Source organism: Schistocerca nitens, chromosome 2 (genome assembly GCF_023898315.1).
Source record: "Schistocerca nitens isolate TAMUIC-IGC-003100 chromosome 2, iqSchNite1.1, whole genome shotgun sequence".
NCBI classification, from domain to species: domain Eukaryota; kingdom Metazoa; phylum Arthropoda; class Insecta; order Orthoptera; family Acrididae; genus Schistocerca; species Schistocerca nitens.
The window spans coordinates 180015012-180042788 of NC_064615.1; the positions used below are offsets into that span (position 1 = coordinate 180015012).

The following is a 27777-nucleotide window of genomic DNA, read 5'->3' on the forward strand; positions in this document are numbered from 1 at the left end:
ACTAAAAAACACTTACATAACGCTTTCAGCCACAGCCTTCATCTTTAAAAGACACACACACACACACACACACACACACACCATTCATATACACAAGTAAGCACACCTCATGCATAGTGCCTGCTAACTCCAGCATCTCCGGTCATCTTGAGATGCTGGAGTTGGCATTCAGACGGTGTTGCTTGAAGTCAGTACTGCAGCTGTCTATTGCACTCTGTGAGTGATGGAAAGGTTGATCCCGAAATGCTATCTTCTTATGATGAAGCATGGCTGAAGTTCTGAAAATCCTCATAATGTATGTCAAGAGCCCCTGCACAATGTAAAAACAGGACAGATGTTTTCAAATTAGGGCATCACAAATTATTGGACTGATCCTTCACCACAATAACTTCTGACAGGTGTGTGAACAGTATACAAGGTGAAACCTGAGTTTCTCCTGGTATATAAATTGTTCAAATAACTTACCGGAATGCACCCAAGTGACATCTTCGACAACCGCCAATCTTTTGACAGGTGCACACCCTGTTATTTCCAAGGCAGTAGTGCCAGTGTTTTACAATTTACTGTGTGTGTGTTTTCTAAGTGTTACCTATCTTTCCAGAGATGCTCTGCATACCAATGTTTTAAATCTCCTTGCACTGCACTTTCTTAGTGCATTTGTACCCTGAAAATGACAGGGTGTGCATCTGTCGAAATGTTGGTGACTGTAGAACAGTGGTTACCAATCTTTCTACGGCCATTACCCCTAAGTGTAATGAGATATGAACTGGCTACACCCACCTCCACCCCCAGTGCCACCATCATGAGCATCAGTGCCTAACTAAACTAACAACTATTTTTTCTTTCTTTCTTTTTTTAATCTGCATTGAGAGGCAGATACTTGTTACAAATCATGCTTCCTCTGCAGCACTCATCTCACTAATACCACTTGCTTTTTCCTGACCCCGCACGTAAAATTAACCAAGTGAAAATGTGTACACTAACTCTGCCAATGGGAGGTACCATGGAAATCCCAGTGCCAGTCCCAAGCCTGGATAAAGGAGGATGGTTGGGCATGGGGCTAACAACCCTACACTGGAAAGAAGAGCTCATTATGGAACCAAAGTACAAACAAAGCCAGATGGACATAATGGACAAACAGTGGAGATGGCATATGAAATGGTATGAAGTGACATGGAATGTGAGAACACTGAATGAGACTGGAGGACTAAAGAATCTGAAATAGGAAATGAAAAACTATACTGTGACAATAGTGGCAGAACAAGAGGTGAAATGAAAAGGAAGTGGAATATTACCACCTGGGACACACACGTTGTTCTACTGCTTTGGAAACAGAGGATACAAAGGCACAGATTTTTTTGGTTGATAGTGTTCATAAGTCTGCCACATTGGACTTTAAAGAATCTGTGTACTATGAATGAAAGCCTGAGCCTGCTTTTTCAGAATATCTTTCATATGTACATATGCTCCAACAGAAGATGGAGAGCCAGTGGAAAAAAAATATATTCTATGAGCAACTGGAACAGAAAATAGCTAGGGTGGCAAAGCAAGATATAACATTGGTTATGGGGGACTTCAATGCTCAAGTAGGAAGAGAAATTGCATACAGGAAAACAGCTGGTAAGGAGACTCTACATGAAACTTCTAACGATAATGGTCTCCTACTAATCGATTTTGCCATGGGCAATAATATGATTATTAAAAGCACATGGATGCAAAGGAAGGCCGTAAGGAAAGTTTGGTGCTCCCCAGATGGGGTCACAAAAAATCAGATCAATCACATACTCATAGATAGACAACATCCTTCAGATATATTACAAGTGGATAGTTGTCATGGTGTGGATGGAGATAGTGGTCACCATTTGGTAAGAATAAAATACAGGCATATGGTAGCCAATTACAGACAGGGCAAGGAACTATTGTGCCAAGGTTTGATGATGCCAAGTTAAGAAATGATGAAAATACAGTACAACAGTACAAAACTATTTTGACAAATAGACTTAATGAAGCTGAAGACTGACAGGAGATGGTACTGATGAAAGATGAGAAACAGTCAATGATATAATACATAAGACAGCTGAATCTGCACTGGGTAGAAAGAAGCAATCGAGAACCCAGTTCTGGTTTGATGAAGATTGTAGGAGGAAGATAGAAGAAAGGAATGAGGCAAGAAAAAGTATGCTGCAGTGGAGAACAGGAAGTACTGTAGAAGAATACCAAGTGAAGAGATGTGAAGGGAAGCAGATAATGAATGTAGGATGGAAAAGAGAGCAATTGAAAAACAGTGTATTAACGGGTTAGAAGAGAGAAAGACTGCTCAGGTAACAAGGTAATACTATATGAGGGTGAAAGATATAAAGAAAGGATTCCAACCCAGCACAGCTTTCTGTAAAGATAAGGAGAGAAACCTGATTGGGGGAAAAGATCAGATTTTAGACAGTTGGGATTTTAGTGAACTACTGAATACAGAATCAGAAAACAAAGGTAAGGTTGATGCTGGTATGGTAGAAGAGGTGGAGCTGGAAGTAAACAGAGAAGAGTACCAGGAATCAGTTGAGGAACCAACACTGGAAGATTTTTGGACAACATGGTTGTGGAGATGAAGCAGCGATTAGTATGATTAATCAATTATTCAAAAACAGTCTTAATCACATTTATTATTATTATACCGCCATAATAATAATAAATGTGATTAAGACTGTTTTTGAATAATTGAACATTGGAAGAAGTTAAAGTTAGTATCAATACTCTTAAAAACAATAAAGCTCCAGGAGAAGACAATATTACAACAGAAACGATCAAATATGGCAGAGAAAAACTAATAAGGGTTTTGCATGAGATTATAGTGGAAATATGGTGGAAAGAAAACATGCCAGAACAATGGAATACAGCAATACTCTGCCCTACATAAGAAACATGACAAAGCCGACTGAGCGAATCATAGAGGAATTGCACTGCTTTGTATAGTATATAAAATATTAGGAAAAATCAACATCTACAAGACTACCAGTGTAGTTTCAGAACTAATAGATCCACTACAGATCAGATTTTTACTATCAAATAGATCCTTGAAAATGTTATGACTATAAGATCAATGTCCACCAGCTGTTAATTGATTTCAAACAAGCTTATGATAGTATCAAAAGGGATCAATTTCGGAGGGCAATGCAAGAGGCAGGAATACCCAACAAACTTACAAGACTGGTTGAAATGACTTTGAGAAGAACTGTAGGCAAAGTAAAGGTTGAGGTCACTTTATCAAACGCGTCTGATGTTAACCAAGGATTACACCAGAGTGATGTGCTCACCACTATTCTGTTTAATGTTGCCTTGGAATGGGTAATGCAAAAAGACACACAGCAGCAACCCTGGGGAACACTGTGTAATAGAGTGATACAGGATCTTGAATATGCAGATGATATTAATTCGTTATCTAGTAGGAAACAGGACTGGAAGAAAAGCTTGAAAAATTACAAGGATGTGGAGTGGAGATGAGGCTGGCAATTAAACAGTCAAAGACCAAGTATATGTTAACACATCGTAAAAGATATAGCGAAGGAGAAAGAAGCAAGTCCCAATTTTTTTATACAGTCCAATATAGCCACAGTCACAAATGATGATGATGAAATGATGAGGACAACACAAACACCCAGTCCCTGGGAAGAGAAAATCCCCAACCCGGCCGGGAATTGAACCCAGGACCCCATGATCCAGAGGCAGCAACACTAGCCACTAGACCACAAGCTGCGAACATTGAATGGGAAAGAATGATAGCTTTAAATATCTTGGGTCTCTGGTAACTGAGAATAATGATTTGAGAGAAGAAATACATGCAAGGATTGCCGCTGGTAATAGGAGTTACTTTGCACTGATTAAAGTATTTAAAGCAAGAAGCCATAGTAGGAATCTGAAGCTGACTGTGTGTCATAAGGTAGTGAGACATGTGGTTATGTATGATTTAGAGACTTGGACAATGACATAAAATGATGAAGAGCTGTTGCAGAGATGGGAAAAGAAGAAAATCTGTGGGCCAGTGAATGATAGGGGATTTTAGTTGTATAACAAATCAGATATCATTCCAGAAATAGAGAGTAATAGACTACATTGCTTGGAACACGTAGGAAGTATGATGGAGAACAGCAGAGTCACGAAAGTTTTCACAGGAGAACCAGATGGACACCTTATGAGGGGCAGGCCAAGGATCACATGGCTCAACAACGTGGAGGAGGACTTGAGAAGAATGGATATTACAAGGTGGAGAGCCAAGGCAGCTAACAGAGAAGAGTGGGCAGAGATTGTCCAGGAAGCCAAAACCCTATAAGGTCTATAGTGCCCAGGAGTAAGTAAGTAAGTAAATGTATACATTGTACTTATTGCTTCTAAATCACTTGATTACTGGACTCCTTACTTCTGAAGTGGAAGAAATTGGAAGACCTCACGCTGCCAACACTTTGTGCCTAACCATTGCCACCAGTAGTAGTAGTAGTAGTAGTAGTAGTAGTAGTAGTAATAATGTGTAAGCCCTACAGCAATTTAATAGCCATTACATAATTACTGTTGTTTTGTGCTGTCAATTACTTCATTTATCTGTTGTGAAATGAATAATGAAGCAATTTCTGATCCACTGTGGGAACTACCTACAACTCAGAGTTCTCTCATGAGCTATTTAAGCATTTATGATGCATATGCCACAGTTTTACTGTCATCGATGGGTGGTACAAAGTACATAGCATATGGGTTGTGAGTGGACTATATGAGGAAGATGATTCTTATATATTCGTTTCACAAGCTGTAGCCTCCACACCACACTGTCACATGTTAATGCTAGAGAGAGAGAGAGAGAGAGAGAGAGAGAGAGAGAGAGAGAATAATTTTTTTTTTTTTTTTTTTTTTTTGTCAGTATTACAGTCTTACAGGAAGTGATGATAGTAATGGTCTTTTAAATATAATTCAGTTAGTTTCGTGACCAAAACAAAATTGAACCCTTTTGTTTTGACCCCACAGAAAATTTCATTTTAACACTCAGTGGGTAATCACCCATAGGCTGGAAACAACTGTTGTAGACGATGTCACTGGACTGCATTCCTGTAAGTCATCTGAACAAAATACAAGGTGTGCACCAAGAGTCATGAAATATATTTTTCAAAAGTTTTGTAGTAATAATAACAATAATGGATATTCTTGGATAAAATAAGGAGCAGACTGATGTGTGGATCACTGAAACACAGAACAAAAAGCAACAATCACACTAGTTTTCGAACATTAGCTCTTTTTCCATCAGAAAACACACACACACAAATGTGTCCAAACACTGGGCTGCGTAAAGAGTTAATACTCTTCAAACTATTCTCCATGAGCATCTACACATTTTTTTTCCATTTCCCAGGCCTGGTGCACCTCCTCGATGGCCTTGATGGGAATCTCCTTTAAAGCTACCACAGCCACTTAGCCTCAAAACAGCATCCTTTGAGTACATTCTTGACCTTGAGGAACAAAAAGAAGTCAGGGAAGGAGATCAGCACTGTAGCGTGCTCTGATGCCATGTTATGCTTTGCAGGAAGTGTTGCAGTAGTCAGGTAGCAGCAATGTTTTTTCATACGAGGGTGGTTTTCGCAATCTTCCCAGAACAGCCTGGCTAGGAATACAAGATATATTATTAGGAGTAACCTGGATAAAATAGGTGCAGAAACCGGGCACACAAATGCGGGGTTTGTGGAGGTCTTTGAGCACCATGATCGGCCCTGGGTAAACACTGCTGAAAGGTATGTTAACACTGAGCTGAACGGGATGCTCTAGACATCAGCAAAATCTCACGTTAATGTTGTTCCAGTTCATGCTATTGGTAGGTGGGAATACTCTGCACATGGCCTGCACCTAAATAGGAAGGGGAAAGATAAGTTGCCTCCTCTGTTAGCGGATACTGTAAGGGAGGTTACAGTCACACAAGGAACGATCCCTGCCATTAATGGGACCAGGCATAAGGTTTTTTTTAGGTTAAAGCCAAAGTCCAGGCAGACAACAATCAAGAAGAATAGAAAAATAAAATAAAAGAAGTTTCAAGAACAGTAAATAGGGATAAAGCTAAAGGTAGTATCAATTTACTTCATCAAAATATCAGATGAATAAAAAATAAAGTAGAAGAACTGTTAGTGTGTTTATATGATCTCACAAATAAAAATGAGATTGAAATACTTTGTCTGAACACCATGTAACTGTGGGGGTGGGAAGTGTCAGTATAAATTGGTATAATTTAGCATCTTATACTTGCAGATCTAGCATGAATAGAGGAGGAGATGCTATTTACACTAAACAAGGGTATAAATACAAAACTGTAGAAGTAAGCAAATTTTGTGTCGATCAGCACTTTGAAGTTCGTGCATTTGAACTACAGCTAGATAATGTAGTGTTGATATTAGCAACAGTGCACAGGTCCCCATTACGAGATTTGGAGCTATTCATAAAAAAGTTTGACTACATATTATGCTGTTTGTCACACAAAAAGAATAAGTTATTAATCTGTGGTGATTTAAATGTAAACTTTATAAGCAATTCTAATAGGAAAAGTGAACTAGAAGTGTTATTACTGACATAAAACTTAGAATCAGTGATCAGTTTCCCTACACATATAGCTCAAGACAGGAGCACTCTAACAGATAATGTATTTGTACAGCAAGAGGATGTAAAGCTAACACACTTTCCCTGAGATAAATGGATTACCAGACCATGATGAACAATTGCTTAACTTACAAAATGTAGCAAGGTGTACAGTTCAGGAACTATTAAGTAAAAGGGTAAGGTTGCTCAACCCAGTCTCTATAGAGCACTTCAGAGAAAGTTTAAGAAATGTTAATTGGGGAGATGTGTATAATGAGCCAAACGCTAATGATAAATGCAACATATTTTTTGATCCATTTATATTTCTCTTTGAACATTGTTGACCAACCAAAAAAATAAATAAATAATAAACAAAAATAAAAAATACTAAAGCTAATACCAAATAGTTTTCAAAGATACTTTGGATTATAACAGGTATTAAGGTGTCTTCAGAAAAAAAAAGAAAATTGTATGAGACAGCAAGATTTAGTAAAGACCCAGAAGTAATTTTACACTACAAAAATTATTGCAGCATATTGAGAAAAGTTGTCAGAAAATCAAGAAATACGTATGTTAGAGACGAAATTAACAACTCGGGCAATAAAATAAAATCAATATTGAATGCTGTTAGAAGGGAGGCAGGAAAAGTAACCACTGGGTTAGGTATTATTACTATTGAAGAGAATGAGACCATTTTAACCAACAGTACACAAGTAGCTAATGTATTTAACAACCATTTCTTAAGTGTAGGTGAAAAAGTTGGTGAGAACAGTTCAAAAGAAAAAACCAAGCAACACATGGAAGAGTCAGTTAATTGAGAAATCTTAGTCAGATTAATTTTCACCAAACAACCTCTTCTGAAATAAGGAAAATCATTAAATCTGTGAAAACTGAAATGTTCTGTTGAAGCAGATGATATCTCTAATAAGATATTAAAACAATGTGGAGCAGTTATAGCTGATGTTCCGAGTCAAGTATGTAATGCATCACTAACTCAAAATATTTTCCCAGACAGGTTAAAATGGTTAAAATATGCCACTGTCAAGTCTCTCTACAATAAAGGGGACACCATAGATATCAATAATTACTGGCCAGTATCTTTGCTTACAGCATTTTCAAAAATCGCCAAGAAAGTAATGTACTCAAGAGTGATTAGCCACCCAACAGTAAAGGGATACTTAGTAAATGACAGTTGAGATTTCATAAATGCTGTTCCACTGAGACAGCAATATACAATTTCACTGCCCACATAATAGAATACAAAAATAGTATATGTCACCAACAGGAATTTTCTGTGACTTATGCAAAGCATTTGATTGTGTGAACCATGACATTATATTAAAGAAAATACAATTCTATGGTATAAATGGAACAGCATATGAGTGTTTTAAGTCATATCTACAGAACAGGAAGCAAAAAGTTTCTTTATAAGTTTTAAGTGATTTAAGGAAGTTTGCCACTTCATCTAACTGGTGTAAAAATAGATTAGGTGTTAAATAGGGTCCCCTTCTGTTCTTGATATATGTGAATGACCTGCCATCTTAGCTGAAACAAGAAGCTAAACTAACACTGTTTGCTGATGATACAAGCATCGTTATTAATCCAGTAAAAGAAACTCCAATAGAAAATGATAGAAATAATGTTTTTTGGTTTTCTGCAAATGGGTTTGCTCTGAACTTTGAATTTTCTGCTGCAAGAAGTACAGTTCCTTCAATACCTATAATACATCAGACGTCAGTAGCCAGAGCAGAACATACTAAGCTTTTGGGTGTACATATAGATGAGAATCTTAACTGGAAAATTCATATTTTGGATCTCCTAAAGTGGTGTGGGGCTGATAGTCGCACGTCTTGTAGGCATCTGTTGAAAAGGTTAGGAATTCTTATAACAGCCTCACCACACATTTACTCAGTGATGAAAATTGTTCTCAACAACGGGGACCAGTTTAAAAACAACTGTGACATTCACAATTATAACACTAGAAGAAAGGACAACTTACACTATCTTCTACTTCACTGACCTTTGGCACAGAAGGGGGTAAAATATGCTGCTGTAAAACTTTTTGATAAATTAGCATATGAAATGAAATGTCTGACAGACAGCAGTAATAGGTTCAAAAATAAACTGAAATCGTATCTCCTTGAAAACTCCTTCTACGCCACAGGTGAATTCTTGAATAGGAATAAATAAATTTAAAGGTACAATATATGCATTTTGTGCCATTTAAGGGAATGGGGTAGGTAATAAAAATTTTGAGCTTTTTTTTTTAAAAAAAAAAAAAAAAAAAAAACCTTGATTCATGTGTGCATTTCTTGTGCACTTGACACATTCCACATCATAATGGTTGCCGTGAGATTGATCAATTGAACACGTAACTAACTAAGTAACTAAATTATCCTCAACTCAGATTTACTCATCCCCCGACTTCTTCTGTTTCAGGGTGTGCCATTCGGCACTCTGGCACTTCGTCTTTGGGTCAGATTGGAATGTTCATGTTTCATCATCATCAATGATGTTGTTCCAAAAACCTAGTTAAGTTTCTACATGCTGCGTCACTTTCCTTGCGATCAAACCTTGATTGGCCTTTTGCTCATCCATCAACAGTTTGGGGATCAGCTCAGTTCATACCTTTTGCATATTTAATTCTTCTGTAATGTTGCAATGCACAGCAGTTTCTCTACATCTACATCAGTACTCAGCTGTCCACCTGACAGTGTGTGGCAGAGGGTACTTCTGGAACCACTATCTGATCCCATCTTCCCTGTGCCACTCGCAAATGGTGCATGGAAAGAATGATTGTTGGTAAGCCTCTGTATTAGCTCTAATGTCTCAATGATGTAATTTAGTGAAATATATGTGGGAGGAAATAATATGTTGTCTGAGTCAATAGCAAACCTCTCTGTGATGCATAATACCTCTCTTGTAGCATCTGCCATTAGCGTCTGTTAAGCATCTCTCTAACACTTTCATATCGGCTAAATGATCTCGTGATAAAACGCGCCACTCTTCATTGGATCTTCTCCATCTCTTCTATCAGTCCCACCCGGTAAGGGTTCTAGAATGATGAACAATACTCAAGAACCAGGCGAACAAGTGCCTTGTAAGCCACTTCTTTTTTCCTGGGAACCTGTGTGGCATCTGTTTTTCCTACTATTTGTTTTAGGCAGTCATTCCAACTGAGGTCACTCCGGATAGTTATTCCTACATATTTCTCGGTAGATACTGCTGCCAGCAATTTGTCATCAATAACGTAGCTGTACAACAGTGGATTTCTTTTCCTACATATGTGCAATATGTTACATTTATTTATGCGCAGCGTCAAGTGGCATTCATCAATCCTCTGTAGGTCATTCTGCCTATCTTCCGGTGTTGCTACTGTCTTTTAGACAACTGCACCATATGTGAACCGTCTTAAAGTGCTTCTGATGCTTTTACTAGGTCATTCATATCCACTGTAAACAGTTCTACCACACTTCTGTGGGGTACTACAGAAATTACCTTGACAACTGTCAACTTAGTTCCGTTACGAGCGATGTGTTGAGTTCTATCTCTACAGAAGCCTTGAATCCAGTTGCAAATCTGGTCAAATAGTTGGTAAGCAGCATTGTGGGACAGTTCAAATGCCTTCCTCACATCAGGGAACACAGCATCAATCTGTGCTAGAGATCTCATGCAGAGACATAGGGCGCCGAGTTTCACAAGATCTCTGTCTGCAGAAACCTTGTGGATTTTTACATAGGAGATTTTCATTCTCCAAAAATGTTATAAATTCTTGAGCATTAACATGTTCCATTAAAAAAAAAAAATGAAATGATCGTATGGCATTGTTGGCCGGGAGGCCCCATTCGGGGTAGTTCGGCCACTGTATTGCCACATCGGCGACTTGTGAGTCAATGATGATGAAAATGATGATGAAGGACACACAACACCCAGTCCACTGCTGGAATCAAACCCAGGCCCCCTGCGTGGTAGGCAGTAACACTACTGCTACGCTATGGAGGTGGACACATGTTCCATAATTCTACAACAAACTGACGTTGACAATGTAAGGCTACAATGATGTGCACCTTTCCTTGAAAGTGGGAGTGACCTGTGATTTTTTTCTAGTTGGTAGGTACCCTTAATTGCTCTAGTGAACTATGATAAAATGCTGCTAGAAGTGAACCCAGTTGTTTTGCATAATCTTTGTAGAATCTTGTAGGTATCTCATCTAGTTGTAATGCCTTTCCACTACTAAATGAATGTAGTTGCTTTTCTATTCTGCGATCAACTATCTCAATGTCCACCATTTTGGCATGCATATGATGACTGAAAGGAGATAACATATTACGATCTTCTGCAGTGAAACAACTTCAGTATTTCGTCCTTCTCTCTGCAATCTTCGTTTTCTGTGTCTGTATGGTCCACAGACTGAATAAATAAATAATTTTAAATCACTACTGATTTTACACAAGACCAAAACCATTGTGGAATATTCATAAGGTCAGCAAACAGCCGAGCACTAATTTTAAGTCAGCATTCAACAACCCACATATGTGAGTTGCATTTTCATCAGATTGGCTTGTTGATGGTCATCAAGGACGGAGATCATCATCCAACCACTCCTGGTTCCTGTAAAACTTCCCCGACCCAATAACTTGCACATATAAAAGAGCAGACTCCCCAGAAGCTTATTTAAGAAGTTCATGGTTTTCTGCAGCATTTTTGTCGAGTTTTACGAAAACTTTATCGCCCAACATTGTTCAAAAGTACCCACTATGATGTGATCTCAAAACAGAGGTGCACTAAATGATTCTGATGCCATCAATGCTAGGAGCAAAGCGACCAACATTGTGCTGCAAAGCTGAGAGTCCACCCACCTGTCTCAAAATGCCCAACATGCTGCAACCTGACATGGAAAAAAAGAAAGAAAGAAAAAAAAAGAAAAACAGACATTTTTCATAAGTTTTGGGATGCAATCTTTTTCCCCTCAAATATATTGCTCATTGTGATTAAGACATGGAAGATTAGCTTCTTTTCGTTGCTGCAAAAGACACTGTCGCATGTTATTCACTTACAGGATATTTAAAACGAACATTCCTTGCCTTCCTGTCACAGCTCAGAGCAAGTGCTACCAAAATTACCACATACAACATTCAAGTAATCACATTCCTTCTATTCTTAACTTTAACTCTGTTCACTGCCCCTTCTATAGCATGGTGGCTGTCTTTTCTCTTGGCACTGTACTCCACCCTCAGCCTACCATTACAATATTAAATAAAAGTAACACAGATGTAAACCATGGGAAGCTAAGAAGAATCTATACCTGTTACACGAGACAATTTTGTAGTCTTAGATATTTGACAAATGACAGTAGACAATGCATAAGAAAGTGTCTTTCAGGGAATAGAAGAAGTTACAATGTTGGAGGACATACTTACTGACTTACAAATACACATTTAAATATTTGCAAGTTTGATCACATCATTCTCCGCCTTTCTAACTCTTAGTTTGTCCTTTCCTATACCCTCCCCCTCTCCTCCCACGCCCCAACTAACTGTGTTTCACTTTTCTGACAATCACAATTTATGTACTCTAAACAACAAACCTTTGTTGCAATTTCTACTGTCTCATTTCTACGATTAAATCTGACTTTACTATTCTATCATCATCTTCTTCTTCTCCTGTTGATTGAGAACCTGTGAATGGTTCAACATTCACACTTCATAAACCTTTCCTTCGCTAAAATACTTATCGGAAAACAATCACAGGAAACAGAGTGGGAAAGAGGATTGAATGAGAGAGTGAGTGAGCGAGCGAGTGCTTGAGACTGAGAGAGAGAAAATATCATAGAATACAATACATGAAGCTAATTTGCATAGTCTTTTAGTTTCACTTAAACTTTATTTTTCAGAGTTTTACTTCATTTAAACTTTGTTTTGTGATGAACTATACTTACTGTAAAATTAACATGATACAGTACTAAAAGTTCAAATTTATGTGAGCAAATGTTAAAGCCCTTAATAACTGAAGAAATAATTTTGTTAAGTATAAAGAACCATTAACAGAACATCATAATTATAATTTTGTTAGTTAAAAAAAGTCAAGCAATATGGCACAAGAAATCTAATTGTAAATAAAGTTATAACAAAGTTACAAATATTATTGTAGGTATGGCCGCATGACTCAGTACTGATTTATCTCTCACTCAGTATGTTGCCCAATTCTTATACAGCCAAGTAGTTTGTTACTTAAAATGTTTAGAGCTACTGTGTGATTGGGACACTTTTTGCCTGGTACAATAAACAAAAAGCTGTAACCAGAATGCATAATTTTATTTCTGTTGTACAAACCTGAGACAAATTGATCACACATAGTAATAAGATAAGTAACTGAGTAACTGTCTTTAAAGTTACTCCTTCAATGATAATATGTCCTGATAGTACTAGTTTATTTGCTACAAAAATTACCTGGTTAACAAATTTACTTACTAAAGTAATTAATATTCTGTATTATGCGACAGAAGAGTAATATGATAAACAATAGATCAAAAATTGACATTTTGGATGAAGAAGAACTTACCTATACAAATTCAGTCTCTCTGATTGCTTATACGGGCCATATGGACCACCCTGTAATGGACTTTCATCTGGCTCAATACCAGCCCAATTAAGGTCTTTTTCTAGTTTTTCTGCTGCCTCTGGCACAAGCCTACTTTGGTCAGTATCTTCTATCCTAAGTACAAACCGTCCATTGTGTGATTTCGCAAATAAGTAATTATACAAAGCTGTTCTCAAACCTCCCAGGTGGAGATGACCTAAATTAAAAGAATTACACATTAGTAATAACAATACACAATTGATTTAATAGTACACATATAATAGCCTTTGAAATTATAAAACAAACACCACTATCACAAAAATATTATTTACAACTAGCAGAAAAGACAAATAATGCACAAGAACCGGACTTCGAAATAAACATATATATCAGTGCAAATGGTAATTTGTATACTGTTATTTGTATCAAATGTGCCTGCAAATTTACTTAAAGGTTGTATAAAAAGCAGAATAAAACTGAAACCATCATGGGTGGTTGGCTGGATTTTTAACAATGGAGACTGTGTTTGTAGAAATCCTTTCCTGAAATGAGTGTGAGAGACTGCAGCTATTCTCTTCTCTTTATAAAATTATAGCTTGAATATCCAACGATGAAACTGCCACTAGGAGAAATGACTGGGTGATGTGTAGTGAATCCATTCAAGTGCAATAGTTAAATAAAAATCACCTATCCTTGGAGTACCAAACTTTAATCAGCCAATTCCTTCTCTCGCTAAATGTAATAGTCGTTATTGCCATAACACTTTGGCATCCCATGAAATTGCTTCTCAATTCTACTTTGTCCAATAACGTCTGATATTGATGACATATTTATTTGTGTCACCAACAATGTTACCAATATATGCGGGAAGACTGCTTTGAAAGTCTGGGCACAAGAAGCAGGGCGACAATTTTGGCTGTTAGGTGCAGGAATATCACATTTCCTGAACTAGGGTACACACAAGGTGCACTTGCAGCTTTCTGCACTGTGGTTGCATCTTAGCCAGCTGTGATGGGTGCCTGCCCTTGGCTTCCACAATATTGTGGCTGGGAGTTGTTCCTTCAGCTCACCTCCACTTGAATTGGTAGCCAGAGTCAGGTACTGAAAAAGCCACTCAAAGGACTAATCTGAATGATGAAATTACAAGCCACCAGAACCTTGTTGATGGAAAGGCAGTTGCCCAATCACACTCAGCCCACTTCAATCATTGCTACCACTATAAGATCATGGGCAGCTGCATCAACATGTGAGCAGTTTTTCCCCATGTGGTGATCCTCGCTGGTCACAGTTGCATACTCATGTCCTCTCAACTCTTATTAGGCCCCCTACATTATTTCATGAGCCAACTAGCTCTTGAAAATCAATGTTCTCTTTCTGAGCTTTTTGTAAAGTTAGTTAACTAGTGTTATGTTTCATGTATCATCTGCACATTAAATCTTAATGTTGTGGTATGTTTCATCCTATTCACATCACAAATTATTTTGGAAATATGACTATATGCTTATAATTTACAAGTGTGTGCTCCCTTTTTTTCTATTTGTTTGTACAAGTATATTCATTCTTGTTGTGTGCTAATTAATTTCATCAGAACAGCAACACCTTACAGAAGTTTATTCCTCCACCAGCTGCCCTCTCCTTCCTCTTCTCTTCCGATTTAGTAGACTGGTTTGATGCAGCTCTCCATCCTAGTCTGTACTGTGCAACTCTCTCTATCCCTACGTAACTACTGCAATGTACATCCACTTGAACCTGTTTACTATATTCAAGCCTCGACCCCCTTAGCTGCCGCCCCCCACCCCCAAACACAAACACACATTTCCCTCTGTTACTAAACTGATTATTTCTGGATGCCTTAGGATATGTCCTATCTACCTTCCTCTTCTTCTACATCTATGAGAGTCGGTCAATAAGTAATGCCTCACATTATTTTTTTTAAAAAAAAGCTGTTAATAAACACAGACAAACATCCTTGTTGGGGTTTCACATCTGATGTCTGTTCTGTGCACCGGTGAAGTTTCAAACCATTCTGGAAGATGGCAGAGCCGTAGTACAACATCAAAATGGTGTCTACATATGACTCATGTTACAAGCAGTGTGCTGTTATTGAAGCCTTGTGTGCAGAAAAAGAATATGTGGTGAACATAATAAGTGTTTGTGTGCAGTTTATTGTGATGCTGCAGTTGATAGGAGTACAGTTGGTTGATGGGTAAAGGGAGTTACAGCCTCAGGAAATGCAAAAACAGAGCTCCATGATCAGCCACGCTCGGGATGTCCTATCACAGCCACAGTTCCAGACACGCTAAATCTTGCAGATGCCATTATTCGTGATGACTGCTTAAAGATTCCTTACAGGGAACACACTTTGAAGATGACGAGAGTGTCAATCATGCAGTGCAAACATGGCTACGTCTACAGGACAAGAGCTTTTGCCAGGAGGGAATACATGCTCTTCCACAATGTTGGCGTATGGCTATAAAAAATGATGGAGATTACATAGAAAAATAGGACATGGACAAGACATGTTGATGTACAGGGTGGTCCATCTGAAGTTTCGGATGAGATTATCTCGAAAACTATACATTGGGTAAAAATATTGGATAAGGCGGACATCAAATGAAACTACACGTGACCCCCAGCCCCCACCCCCTTGGGTGGGGTGGGGGGCAACTTTTAAATCTTAAATGGAAACACCCATTTTTTTATTGCAGATTCGGATTCTCCATCAAAAAGTAATCAAGTTTTGTCTGAAACATTTTTTTAAACCATTGACAGATGGCGCTGAAATCAATAAAACAGTATAATTGGGGAAGAACTCTGATTTATTTAGAATTATCTGAGAAAGACGCATCAAATCGATAAAAAATGTGCACCAATTCTTTCATTATGCCAAATAAAGCTACTTTTGGTACAAAATATACTGTATCCTACTTTTAGCGTCATGCAGGAACAACGACATGGACATAGTAGAATGACAGTCCCATGGGATGCTTCATTAGTGTGAGCCCCTTGCCTCTTAGATGTTGGGGTGCTTCATTAGTGAGAGTCCCCTTGCCTCTCACAATTTGCCATGGTTAATTAATGAAATTTGCCACGAATAAATTGTTCAAAATTATCCCCATTTGCTTCAATGCATAAAGTCAATCGTCTGCGAAAGTTGTCCACAGTTTTGAGCAGCACATCCCGTCTTATGGCTGCACACGCTCTTCGAATGTGTTGGTCCATATCGTTTCGGGTTGTGGGCTGTCTTTCATAAACAATATTTTTTTAAATAACCCCACAAGAAAAAATTAGGAGATGTTAGGTCTGGTGAACATGGAGGCCACTGAATTGGTCCGCCTCGTCCTATACACCGACCAGGGTATCATAAATTTAAAACGTTCCACACATTTTTAGCATAATGGGGAGCTGCTCCATCCTGTTGGAACTACATTCGTTGCCTAGTTTCTAGATCAACATCTTCCATCAGTTCCAACAAATCATTGCAGAGAAGTTGTAAATAAGATTCTCCAGTAACATTTTGATCAAAAAAATATGGTCCTATCAAGTAACCATTTCAAATTCCACACCAGACCATTAACGACCATTTGTGTTCATTGTCAACGGATCTGTACCAGTGTGGGTTGACAGGGGACCAATAATGACAATCATGACAATTTAATTTGCCATTGTTTTTGAATGTGGCTTCATTGGTGAACATAACGTATCTAAAAAAATCATTGTCACCTCTTATCATTTCCAAGGCCCATTGGCAGAAATGCACGCGTATTTGCATATCTTTCAGCATTAATGCCTGTGTCAGTATGATATGATATGAATGATATTTATGTGCCTTCAAAATACTCAAAACAGTGATTTCGGTATTCCAGTTTGTCTCTGAATCACACAACTACTCATTTTGGGATCCAGTTGAACACAGGCGAGAACGGTAAGGGTCCAAGCGTAATTTTCATTGTATTCGCAATGACAAGGTGGATGGTGCTTGTAACTATTTCCAGCTCATTGAGTGCAATTTTGAATAATGTTTTCACTTGGATGTCATCTGTTTGGGAAACAATCCACATACAACTGCGCAGCTGCTGCATAATTGGTATGGCATTCACCTAAAATTAACATCATATCAACAATCTCTGCAGGAGGATAGTGAGCCATGTTTCACTAAAGAATAATTTACTTTCGTGAGTTGATGTTTACGGTTCACAATCTGAAAGTGAAGTGACGTCTGATCGCATTGCACTGACCTTTATACTGAGCCATAGTTCGCAGTTTGGCCATGGTAGCACCAAAGTCGGGTGAGTAATGCAATGGTGAAGAGTTCCCTAATGAGATTTTGATATAAAAGAGCTTGATTTGGTGTAATGAAAGAATTGGTGCACATTTTGTATCGATTTGATGCGTCCTTCTCGGATCATTCTAAATAAATCAGAGTTCTTCCCCAATTTTAATGTTTCTCGATTTCAGTGCCACCTGTCAATGGTTTAAAAAAATGTTTCAGGCAAAACTTGATTACTTTTTTATGGATAATCCGAATCTGCAATAAAAATGGGGGTTTCCATTTAAGATTTAGAAGTTGCCCCCTGCCCCACCCAAGGGGGTGGGGGCTGGGGGTCACGTGTAGTTTCATTTTATGTTCCCCTCTGAGCTTACGAACTTGTCTTACCCACTATTTTTACCCAATGCATAGTTTTCAAGATAATCTCAAAAAAAAAAAAAAAAAAAAATAATGGGGGGTGGGGGGGGCATTATATACTGAATGGCCATTGTATATCTACACGCTGCAAACCACTCTAAGTGCATGGCAGAAAGTATACCCTACTGTACAAGTTACTAGGGTTTCTCCTTGTTCCAATCACGTGTGGAACACAGGAAGAATGATTGTTTAAATGATTCCGTACATGCTGTAATTAGTCTTATCTTATCTCTACATCCTAGAGTCATCATTTAAAGCAAGATCTTAAAACTTTATAAGTATGCTTTCTACAGACTGTTTATGTCTATCTTCAAGAGTCTGCCAGTTCAGTTTCTTCAGCATCTCTGTGATACTCTCCCACGGATCAAACAAACCTGTGAGCATTCGTGCTGCCCTTCTCTGTATATGTTCATTATCCCTGTTAGTCCTATCTTATATGCAAAGTTGAGCATTACCTGAGATGGGTCACATGAGTGATTTGTAAGCAATCTCTTCTTTTAGTTAAATTGTGCCATACAACTCTTTTCTCTCCAGTGCATCTTGACTAATTACTCGATCTACCTGCCTAATCTTTAGTATTCTCCTGTAACCACATTTCAAAATTTCTATTCTCCTCATCTGCACACTGCTTGATGCTCAAGTTTCACTTCCATATAAGACTACTGTTCACTCAAGTACTTCTCAACATTTACACCTATAGAGACTAGGCATACAGCTTAGGCCTACTGCCTGAAGGGAACACGGTGACTGTTTGTAATTTGATATTTTTAACTAGTGAACCCTCCAATGCTTTGTGTCTGCTAAGTATGTATTGGTATTGGATATACATCCTAACCTCCTCCTTCTCCTCTATCTCTCTGCCCCCCCCCCCACCCTCTCCCTCCATCCATCTCCTCCCCTCCGTTTCCCCATTTTTCTGTCCTTCTACTCTTTCCTCCTCTCTACATCCACTTCCCATTCCCTCCTCTCTCTGACCTTGAGCCTTGTTTATTTTTATTCCAAACAAAATCTTGATTGGGAAATGAAGGCACTCAAAATGTGTGGGTAAATCGACTGGGACCATTAGGGTACATAGGATATGTGAGAGACTTCTCCAGTTGCTGGATCTGTGAGGATAGTAGCTTCAGTGACAGTATCCTGTATAGTTTTAATCTGCAAACAGGCTGGATTACAAAGTTCTAGATGATTCAGATTCTGTGGTAGTACTCTAATCGTAAGCCGATAAGCTATAAATAAAACTCTGCTGTTTTATGTTAAAACCGACTGCCATGAAGATTAAAAAAAAAAGCAGCCCATTTTTGTGTATACAGTTTTTGTTTAATATTATATATGAGGAGAAAGAACAAAAGGGAGAAACATTTTGTGTAATATCTTGTTGCCCTCTTATTTCACTGGATGTCATTAACATTAGTGAATTAAACTCTGTTGTGAAAGTAATGAAAGGAAAAGACTTTTCAATACATTACACAAACAATTATTACATTTCCAATCCAATCAAAACTAAGCCCTTACAAACACACTCGTCTTTCAGTAAGAAGGCTAAAGAGAGAAAACTACCAAGATGTGGCATAAGAGGCGCGGTTCTCATGCACATTAGCCTAAGTGATTTTTGTAGACCAATTTGAGATTGTTTCCAGGTCTGACAGAACACAAATGTCTTATATCAAACTGTTCATCTCAACTTCGCCTACACAACTGTGGTATATTGTAAAAGTTATCATTAACACCCCTTATATCTGTATGTCCCCCTCCCCCCACACTTATTCTTTATCTTAATGTCATCCCCTCCTTCCTTGTTGGGCATCACACCAAGTGTCTTTAACACACTGACTTGTATTTAAGAGGAAGAGGGGTGTTCAAATCCACACCCAGCTATCATAATTTGGTCTTCCTTCATAATCTGAGCAAATGTTAGACTAATCCCTTGAGAGAGAGAGAGAGAGAGAGAGAGAGAGAGAGAGAGAGAGAGAGAGAGGAAAGTCACTGCTCACCATACAGCAGAGATGCTGAGTCGCAGATACGCACAACATAAAAACTGTCCCAAATGAAGCTTTTAGCCAGTAAGGCCTACGTCAAAAATAGACCACACCCACACCCACACCCACACGCACACACACACACACACGCAAACGCTACTTACACACACAACTGCAGTTTCAGGCAACTGAAACCACACTGCGTTTCAGTTGTCCGAGGCCGCAGTCGTGTGTGTGTGTGTGTGTGTGTGTGATCTATTTTTGACAAAGGCCTTATTGGCCGAAAGCTTTATTTGTGACAGTCTTTTTGTTGTGCCTACTCTGTGACTCAACATCTCCACTGTATGGTGAGTAGAAACTTTCCTTTTCATAATATTGTTATATTCCATCCTAAACTTAATTTTTCCTTAAATACAACTCTATGTCACTCTGAATATGACCTCCACACAAAAAGCTGAGGGTAAAGTGGAAAAGGATGGGAAACACCGTAGATCAAAGAACCTTGCATAAACAGTACAGAGAGTTCTATTTCATTCCATCCACTCCTATACTTTCCAAAGAGTCAACAGCTCTTATTTCCATGTGGAAGAACATGCAAACAACATGTTTTCCATAAAACCTGTGCCAGGAAATGGGACCTGTCACAGTAGCAATAGTAGCAATAGTAGTAGTAGTAGTAGTAGTAGTAGCAGTAGCAGCAGTTGTTTTATTCATCCGTATATCTCTTTTAGAAGGATATTGGCCATGTCTTGGCATTACAATTTAAGAACACTAAAAAATAAAGTAATTCACATACACAGACATTTACATACTTAAAGATCTAGTATGGCACAGATAGAACTGGTAGTTGGCTGTGCCCCAGCATTTGCCTGAAGTAATTTAGGGAAACAACAGAATCAGGATGGCTGCATGAAGACTGGAGCCTCCACCCTCTAAACACTAGGCCACTCTGTTTCAAACAGTGCTACCTCATTTGGTTTACCCATAATTTACAATATTGTTTTACAAATAAGTCATTTAATAATGTAAAAGGCTAATGCTACATTGTTCATTCATGCCTCACACCCAGTCACTGCACACATACAAACACTACACACACTATTAGCTGACACCAGCATCATTTTATTTACCACAACTTTCTATTCAATGTAAATGGACTGACCAAAAAAAAAAAAAAAAATCTACTCACCAAGTGGTGGCAGGGTGACACACACATAAAAAAGGATTTAACTTTTACAAGCTTTCAGAGCCAGTGCTCCTTCTTCTAGCAGAAGAGTTGAAGGGGAAGGAAGAGGGGTGAAGGAAAAGGACTGGATCAGATTAAGGAAAGGGGCACAGTTCAGTAAAGTCACCCAGAACCCCAGGTCAGGAGAGACTTTCCTGAACTGTACCCCTTTCCCTAAACTGATCCAGTCCTATACCTTTCCCCCTCTTCCTTCCCCTTTAACTCTTCTACCACAAAAAGGAGCCAATGGCTAAAAAAGCTTGTAAAAGTTAAATCCTTTTGTGTGTGTGTGTTCCCTGGGCCCTGCTTGGTGAGTAGATATTTGATCTATCCATTTATATTATATTATCAATATCTGACAAGTTTCTATCTGCTATCATGAAAAACTGAGTCAGCATCTTTCTGTAACGAAAGAGACTTCAAGTTCCAGGAGGGAATAAGGTATTTAATATTATACATCGCATAGCCTTGGGAATCAGTTAAGAAAGGAAGAAGAAGGAAAATATATAGTAGGAAAGTGCTATGTGGAATGACAGATGTTTTATTATTGTTATTATTATTTATTTATGTTATATTTTTTACTAAACAACTACTGTGAGTTATCTCAGCAATCCTTCAATGCATAGAATCTATTTCTTAACAGGTACTTTTTAACTGCCTTTTTAAATAACTTAGTTTTATCAATTTCTTCCCTCTCTTTTGGCAATTTATTGTATAGCTTTATGCTCTGGTGAAAATGTTTTAAGTTTTATGTTTGTTCTTTCATTGTAAATGTAAGTTCAGTCTAGATCTCATTCCATTGTCATGGACAGAATTGTTGGTGCAGTAATTGACAATGTTATTTTTGATATGTACAAATGATTGGTAAATGTTCTTGCATGGTGCAGCTAAAACCTGCAGTGTTTTGAAGACATTTTTACAATGAGCTCAACTAAAATTTCTGGTTATTATTCTTATGGAGCTTTTCTGCAGTTTGAAAACTGCGTTCATATTTTGCATATTTATTCCCCAGAAAGGAACGCCAATGAACAGTATGTAACTAAAAGACACAGGCTTTACACACTGACAACAGGATCCTAAGGGCATAATACGTCGATGACATTTTGTTTGCAAGTATTTTTGTGAGTTCACACCTGTTCAACTCTGAAACAAAATGATAGATAAACTCCAGTGGAAGACTCTGCAAGAGAGACGCTCAGTAGCTTGGTATAGGCTTTTGTTGAAGTTTCAAGAACATACCTTCACCAAGGAGTCAAGCAGTATACTGCTCCCTCTTATGTATATCTCATGAAGGGACCATGAGGATAAAATCAGAGAGATTAGAGCCCACACAGAGGCATACCAACAATCTTCCTTTCCATCAACAATACGAGACTGGAATAGAAGGGAGAACCGATAGAGGTACTCAAGGTACCCTCCACCACACACCATCCAGTGGCTTGCGGAGTATGGATGTAGATGTAGAATATTAATTTTTAGAAACTTTGCACTTTTCACAGTCTATAGACACGCCACCTACTTTTAACAGTGTCATTTTCTCTCTTCAATCTGATCTTACATGGCATTAGACTGCAGAAAAAAAGAACCCTAAGACTGATGCAGCAGAGTCTCTCAAATGGTTAAGAAAACACTGGCAGCTATCTATGAAAATCTCAACTGTGAAGCTGCTTCATGGTGTGAGATCTCTAATTAATATCACAAGCTTTCTTAATGCCAAAAAGAAAGGTCTGTATGATGTGTAACTTCCTTAGGAAATCTTTCGAGACTATATCCTACAGTTAGGACACAACGAAATGATATGCCTGCAGTCAAGGCATTTGTTAAGTCTCGTTGTTTCAAGAATCTGTATCATATGGTAGAGCAGCTTTTCCATTGCTTGCTATTGTTGGTAACAGTTTGTTTAATAAGTGATGGGTGGCAATCACTAAAAAATCATGGGTTGGATGGAGCTAGACACTGGCACTGCTTGTTCGTAGTTTCCTTTGCCTCGTAAATGAAGTTGGCTGGTACATTGTTTCACTTGCAGCAATTTAAACTGATGTATTAGGTCCAATCCTATACACCTTCTGAGGAATCACAATATATTACAGAAAAACTGTGGTGCCTATGATAAAAGTTATTGTAAACATCTTTTAAGCTGTGCTATCAGGTGCCAACCTAACCACAACATCGGAAACCATGAAACATTTGGAAAAAAAACAGCCAAAATATTTGTGAAGACAAAGATTATAAGACTGAGCAATTCTTACTGACTACCTTATACTACTACCCGATTGGCTATGACCAAAGATAACGAATTGCCAACAGCATCACGAAATGGAAGAGTCATGGACATCGTTAAGTGCACTTCAGCTGACAACTTTGTTTATCACTATCACTATCTTCATATGGCATCTGCAGTTTTCATCACTGACAGAGTAGCAGGGCAGTTTCCTTTTGGGAAGAAACTGAGGTGACTGCTAAAATGATCCATAGCACCAATCGGTCAGCTGATAGTGACTTGTTGGATGTGCCTGGATCTGGAGCTGTTTCTCATTGATGTGTGTGGCTGATGACAGAAGGTTAGCTCCTTCCACTACCTAATAGGTTTGAAGCATTGCCTCCTCCTGATAATTAGACATAGCCAGTAGGCCTTGCCTCTCCTCCTCATACAACGGTTTTCTTCTCAGTTGTGGCCAGGGCAACCACGGAGGAGAAATAAGGTAGGCAGCTCCAATATTGGGCACATCATGGTATATAATTGAACCAAATGTACACATAGTATGTGTTCCAGGAAGAACTGCCTGACATGTGATAGAAGCAATGCTGGGAGCACATGCTGTACTCAGCTGTAGTGTGTTGATAGCTCCAGCTGGCATCAATAATGACAGTAATTGGGTTCTGCAACCATTCTCAGTTAGGTGCAGAAGTGTTGAAGACAACTAGCCCCATGTGGGAGGTCTTTGCACAGCTGTTGATTTGCAGCATCATTCTGAGGACTGATTACGACATATGATGTGATCTGCATGCGGAGTGTACTGTCTCTGTGGTAAGACCATTTGTAGAGTCCTCATGATGAGATACAAAATGGAGACTTGAATCACATTGAATAGATCAGTTGTGTACTATACACACTTTACACAAAGCTACAATATCGTTTGTAGAAAATCCAGCATCAGACAGACCAATTATTTCAAAAGATGGGATAACAGATCTGGAGAATGAGAATCTTAATATATTAGTTTTCATGGCCAGAGTACTCACAGTAAAGTCCTAGAGCTCATGTCTCTCATGGAAATTAGCTGTCCCCACATCAGACGACGAGGAATTAGTTAAACCACAAGTAGAGAATAGGGAAATTCTTGATGACATGTAGAACATATAATAGAAAATAGATTATACTCTCCAGGAAGAGTGGGTTTATAGTGACGAGCAAGTCTAGTAAGATAACAAATGAAAACTTAAAACTGATACGGACAAGAGCAAACATAGCCAGTGAATCTACATTAATAACTGAATGTTTCAATTGACTATTAGATTCAGAGTCATTCAAGATGATCGGAAATTCACAGCATGGAAATCCTCCCAGACATACTGTACTAGTAAGTAGAGAATTTAGCCAGTATCGATAAGGAAACCTGCAAATTTATTATTGCTAGCACAGACCAAACAGTCTTGTGAAGTAATAGTGAAAATATAGTCCGACATCTGCACTTCCACATCAACATATACCATATGAAGTAACGGAGAAAAGTTTATAGTAGCTCATGCATTCATAAGGACCACATCTGAAGTGTAAATTGGCCAAATTGTGGTGATGGAATTTTCAGAAATCCCAAAGTTACTGGTCTTATGTACAGTCGGTTAATGGTCCAAACCTTCCATTCAGTCCCTCGTGGATTCATGTTACAGAGTTGCAGAAAGCAAGCATAAATATTAAATTCAGAATTAAAAATGTATCCAGGCATGAGGATACCAATATACCAATGTCTGACTACCGCAGAGATTAACATGTGAAAGTTACTGATAATGATACAGATACTACTGAACAACATTAGACCAATATATCTCTGCCACTCGTCTGCTGCAAGATCCTAGAATACACTTCAGATAAAAACACTATGATGTTTCAAAGAATAAGCACAGACTTGTATAAAAACCATTAGGGTGGAATAGATTCTGATTTATTTATACATGACATCTCGCAAACAGTGGATGCAGGTGAACAGGTAGATTCCGTCTTCTTAGATTTTGGAAGGTTCATGATGTAGCATCACATTTTTTTATCACTAATCATGTTATGATCATACAGATTATCATTGCAAATATGTGGCTTGTTCAAGGAATACTTGCCCAGAACCTAGTTTGTTACACTAGGCGGTGAAGGTTCCACACAAACATCTGTTGTGCCCCAAGGAAGCATATTAGGACCTCTAATGTTTTCAATGTACACAAACAATTCATCAGACACTATCAGCAGCACTGTAAGACAGTTCACTAACGATTTTGTCATATATAGAAAAGTGACTTCATTGAAGGACCAAGGTGAATTGCTGAAAGACTTGGATAAAATTCCTGCTTGGTGCGATGTATGGTAGCTCCCATCAAATATGAACTACGGTAAGACAATGTCAACAATAAAGACCCAACAGGATGTGATTGCAAGATTATTATTAGTAAGAAACCATAAGAAAGCTCAGACAATCTCGGAAAATCAGTATGAGGGAAATGCAGGGGGACGACAAATTTTCTGGGCAGATTCAGGGAAAACAGAATGCATCTATGAAGGAAACTGTGTGTAACACGAGGGTACTTTCGAGTACTGTTTCAGTCATTGAAAGTCTTTATCAAAATATATTGAACGAATTGACAAATTGGCTGCTACGATCGGTAAACAAATTATACCGATCAATAACTTTTCAAATTATCACGTATATAACACATTACACGTAACTAGGCACCTGATTTAAATCAAAGTTTTCTATTATACGTTATCATAATCAGAAGAATGAGTAGGCCTACTGGTTTACAAATGCAACTAAAGTGCAGGGAGACGGAATCAAATCATCTGAGATCCCTTACCACATTAAAGAAAATTAATGAAAGAGGGAAAAGAAAGAGAAGAGAGAATAGGCGCATACGCAGCGGAAAGTGAGACTTGTCAAAGCAGCACGGTAAGTATATAGAATTACTGAAAAAAAAAAAAAAACTTCTGTAATACTGCAGTACTCTGCAAAAATTACGAGTGACAATATTAAACTAAAAAATACAATGACAGGATGTCTGAGGGTGCAGTTCGTAACACGATCTGTGACAGACATGCTCAAGTGAAGATGACGCTGAGAATTAGCATTAGCAAATCATTTCACTCAACAGGGAAAAGTGACGTCCTAACGCACACTACAATGAGAAAATATGTAACACCAATAATATTGTTTACCGGTGGGACTAGGTGCAAATCTCACACGAACTTCGTGACGCCCTTCTAATACCTTCCCTTTGCTCCTCCTTAACGAAGCAGTGCTTATATTCCTTGAAGCAAACTCAATAAAAACGCAATATTTAGTTCCTTTCGTCAACATATTCGACAACCAGCACATAACCTTTACAAAATATTATGTAAACAAACACGCGCTCAGAAAGATTTTAGCTTGCTGCAAAGATAGTAAAAACAACAGGTCGATACGCTATGACCACAGTCTAACATAACAGTCGCGGCAGTCACTGCTGTAAAAGTTATTACCGTTTGACAGATGGAGCGAGACTAGCACGCCAAGCGGCGAGTAAGGTGACGCGTCATAGGCATAATGTTTTTCTGCATCAATTTCCTATGTCATTTACGAAACATTTGCAGTTATTTTCTTGCCTCCAAAGGTTTGTGTGATATCAGAAGGCATATATGTTTCCAAAAATGATTCTAAAATAAGCGCAAGTATGGACAAAACCCATGAATCGATTGGCAAGCTGCAACACATTCGTGAAGAATCACTTGTGAAGTTCGATAGAATTGCAGCTTACCACGTTGAAATCAAAAGAATATAAACACACAGATTCACACGTCAGAAGCACATACATGTTCCTCTACTTGCAAAAGCGATCTATAGCTCATTTATCGTTCTGTAGGCCTACTGTGTTTGTCATTGTCGCCTGTTGCCACAAGTACGACCTTCATCTTTATATTATTATAAGTGGGACAAGCAAAGGCCAAATAGTGGGAGAAATATGTTGAAAACATTGTAATGAACTGATTACATTACATTTCACTCAAAACCGAATACTTGAATAATTTTCAAACAATCTGTCACTGAACAAGGTGCTAGCAAAAAAATGTCATCACACGAAGGAAGCAAGGAAAATTAAGTGACTAACAATAGAAGTGAATTATATACATTGCAAACATTACGCGGTTTTAAGACACGAATAACTGCACTTAATCTAACCATTTTATCGTCAAAGAATGTCTGTGTTGACGATTCACAGGAATCTGGCACTGATACATCGAGAGTTGAACTAGCAGCTTCTGTGTCATAGGACTGTTTTACAGCTTTAGATGGACTGTCGAATTTTTGTGGCAGTTTCCTCTTCATCGTCAGTTGAGGTGGCTTATTTGGGATGTCAAACAGTGTGGGTACTGCATTCCACAGGAGTTTATTATTGTCTGCGTTCATGAACTGGTTTTGTTCGAAATGTAGCCAACAAAAACCTAATATTATATACAGGTAAACTGGGTCTTTTTT

General features: G+C 38.3%; 1 protein-coding gene across 8 annotated transcripts in view; it reads right to left on the reverse strand.

The window, feature by feature from the left end:
* The window catches only part of LOC126235855 (probable glutamate--tRNA ligase, mitochondrial), a 353293-nt gene extending 326574 nt beyond the window's left edge, over positions 1-26719 (reverse strand). For 3 of the 8 annotated variants that reach the window (XM_049944732.1, XM_049944733.1, XM_049944731.1), the window contains exons 1-2: positions 26481-26719; positions 13156-13390 (exon numbers count right to left, since the gene is read on the reverse strand). In XM_049944732.1, the coding sequence (XP_049800689.1) occupies positions 13156-13390; positions 26481-26640 (395 nt within the window). In that variant the 5' untranslated portion in view covers positions 26641-26719. The remainder of the gene's footprint in view (positions 1-13155; positions 13391-26480) is intronic. The other 5 variants (XM_049944729.1, XM_049944728.1, XM_049944730.1 and 2 more) reach the window with 4 other exon arrangements.
* Positions 26720-27777: the final 1058 nt, after the last annotated feature.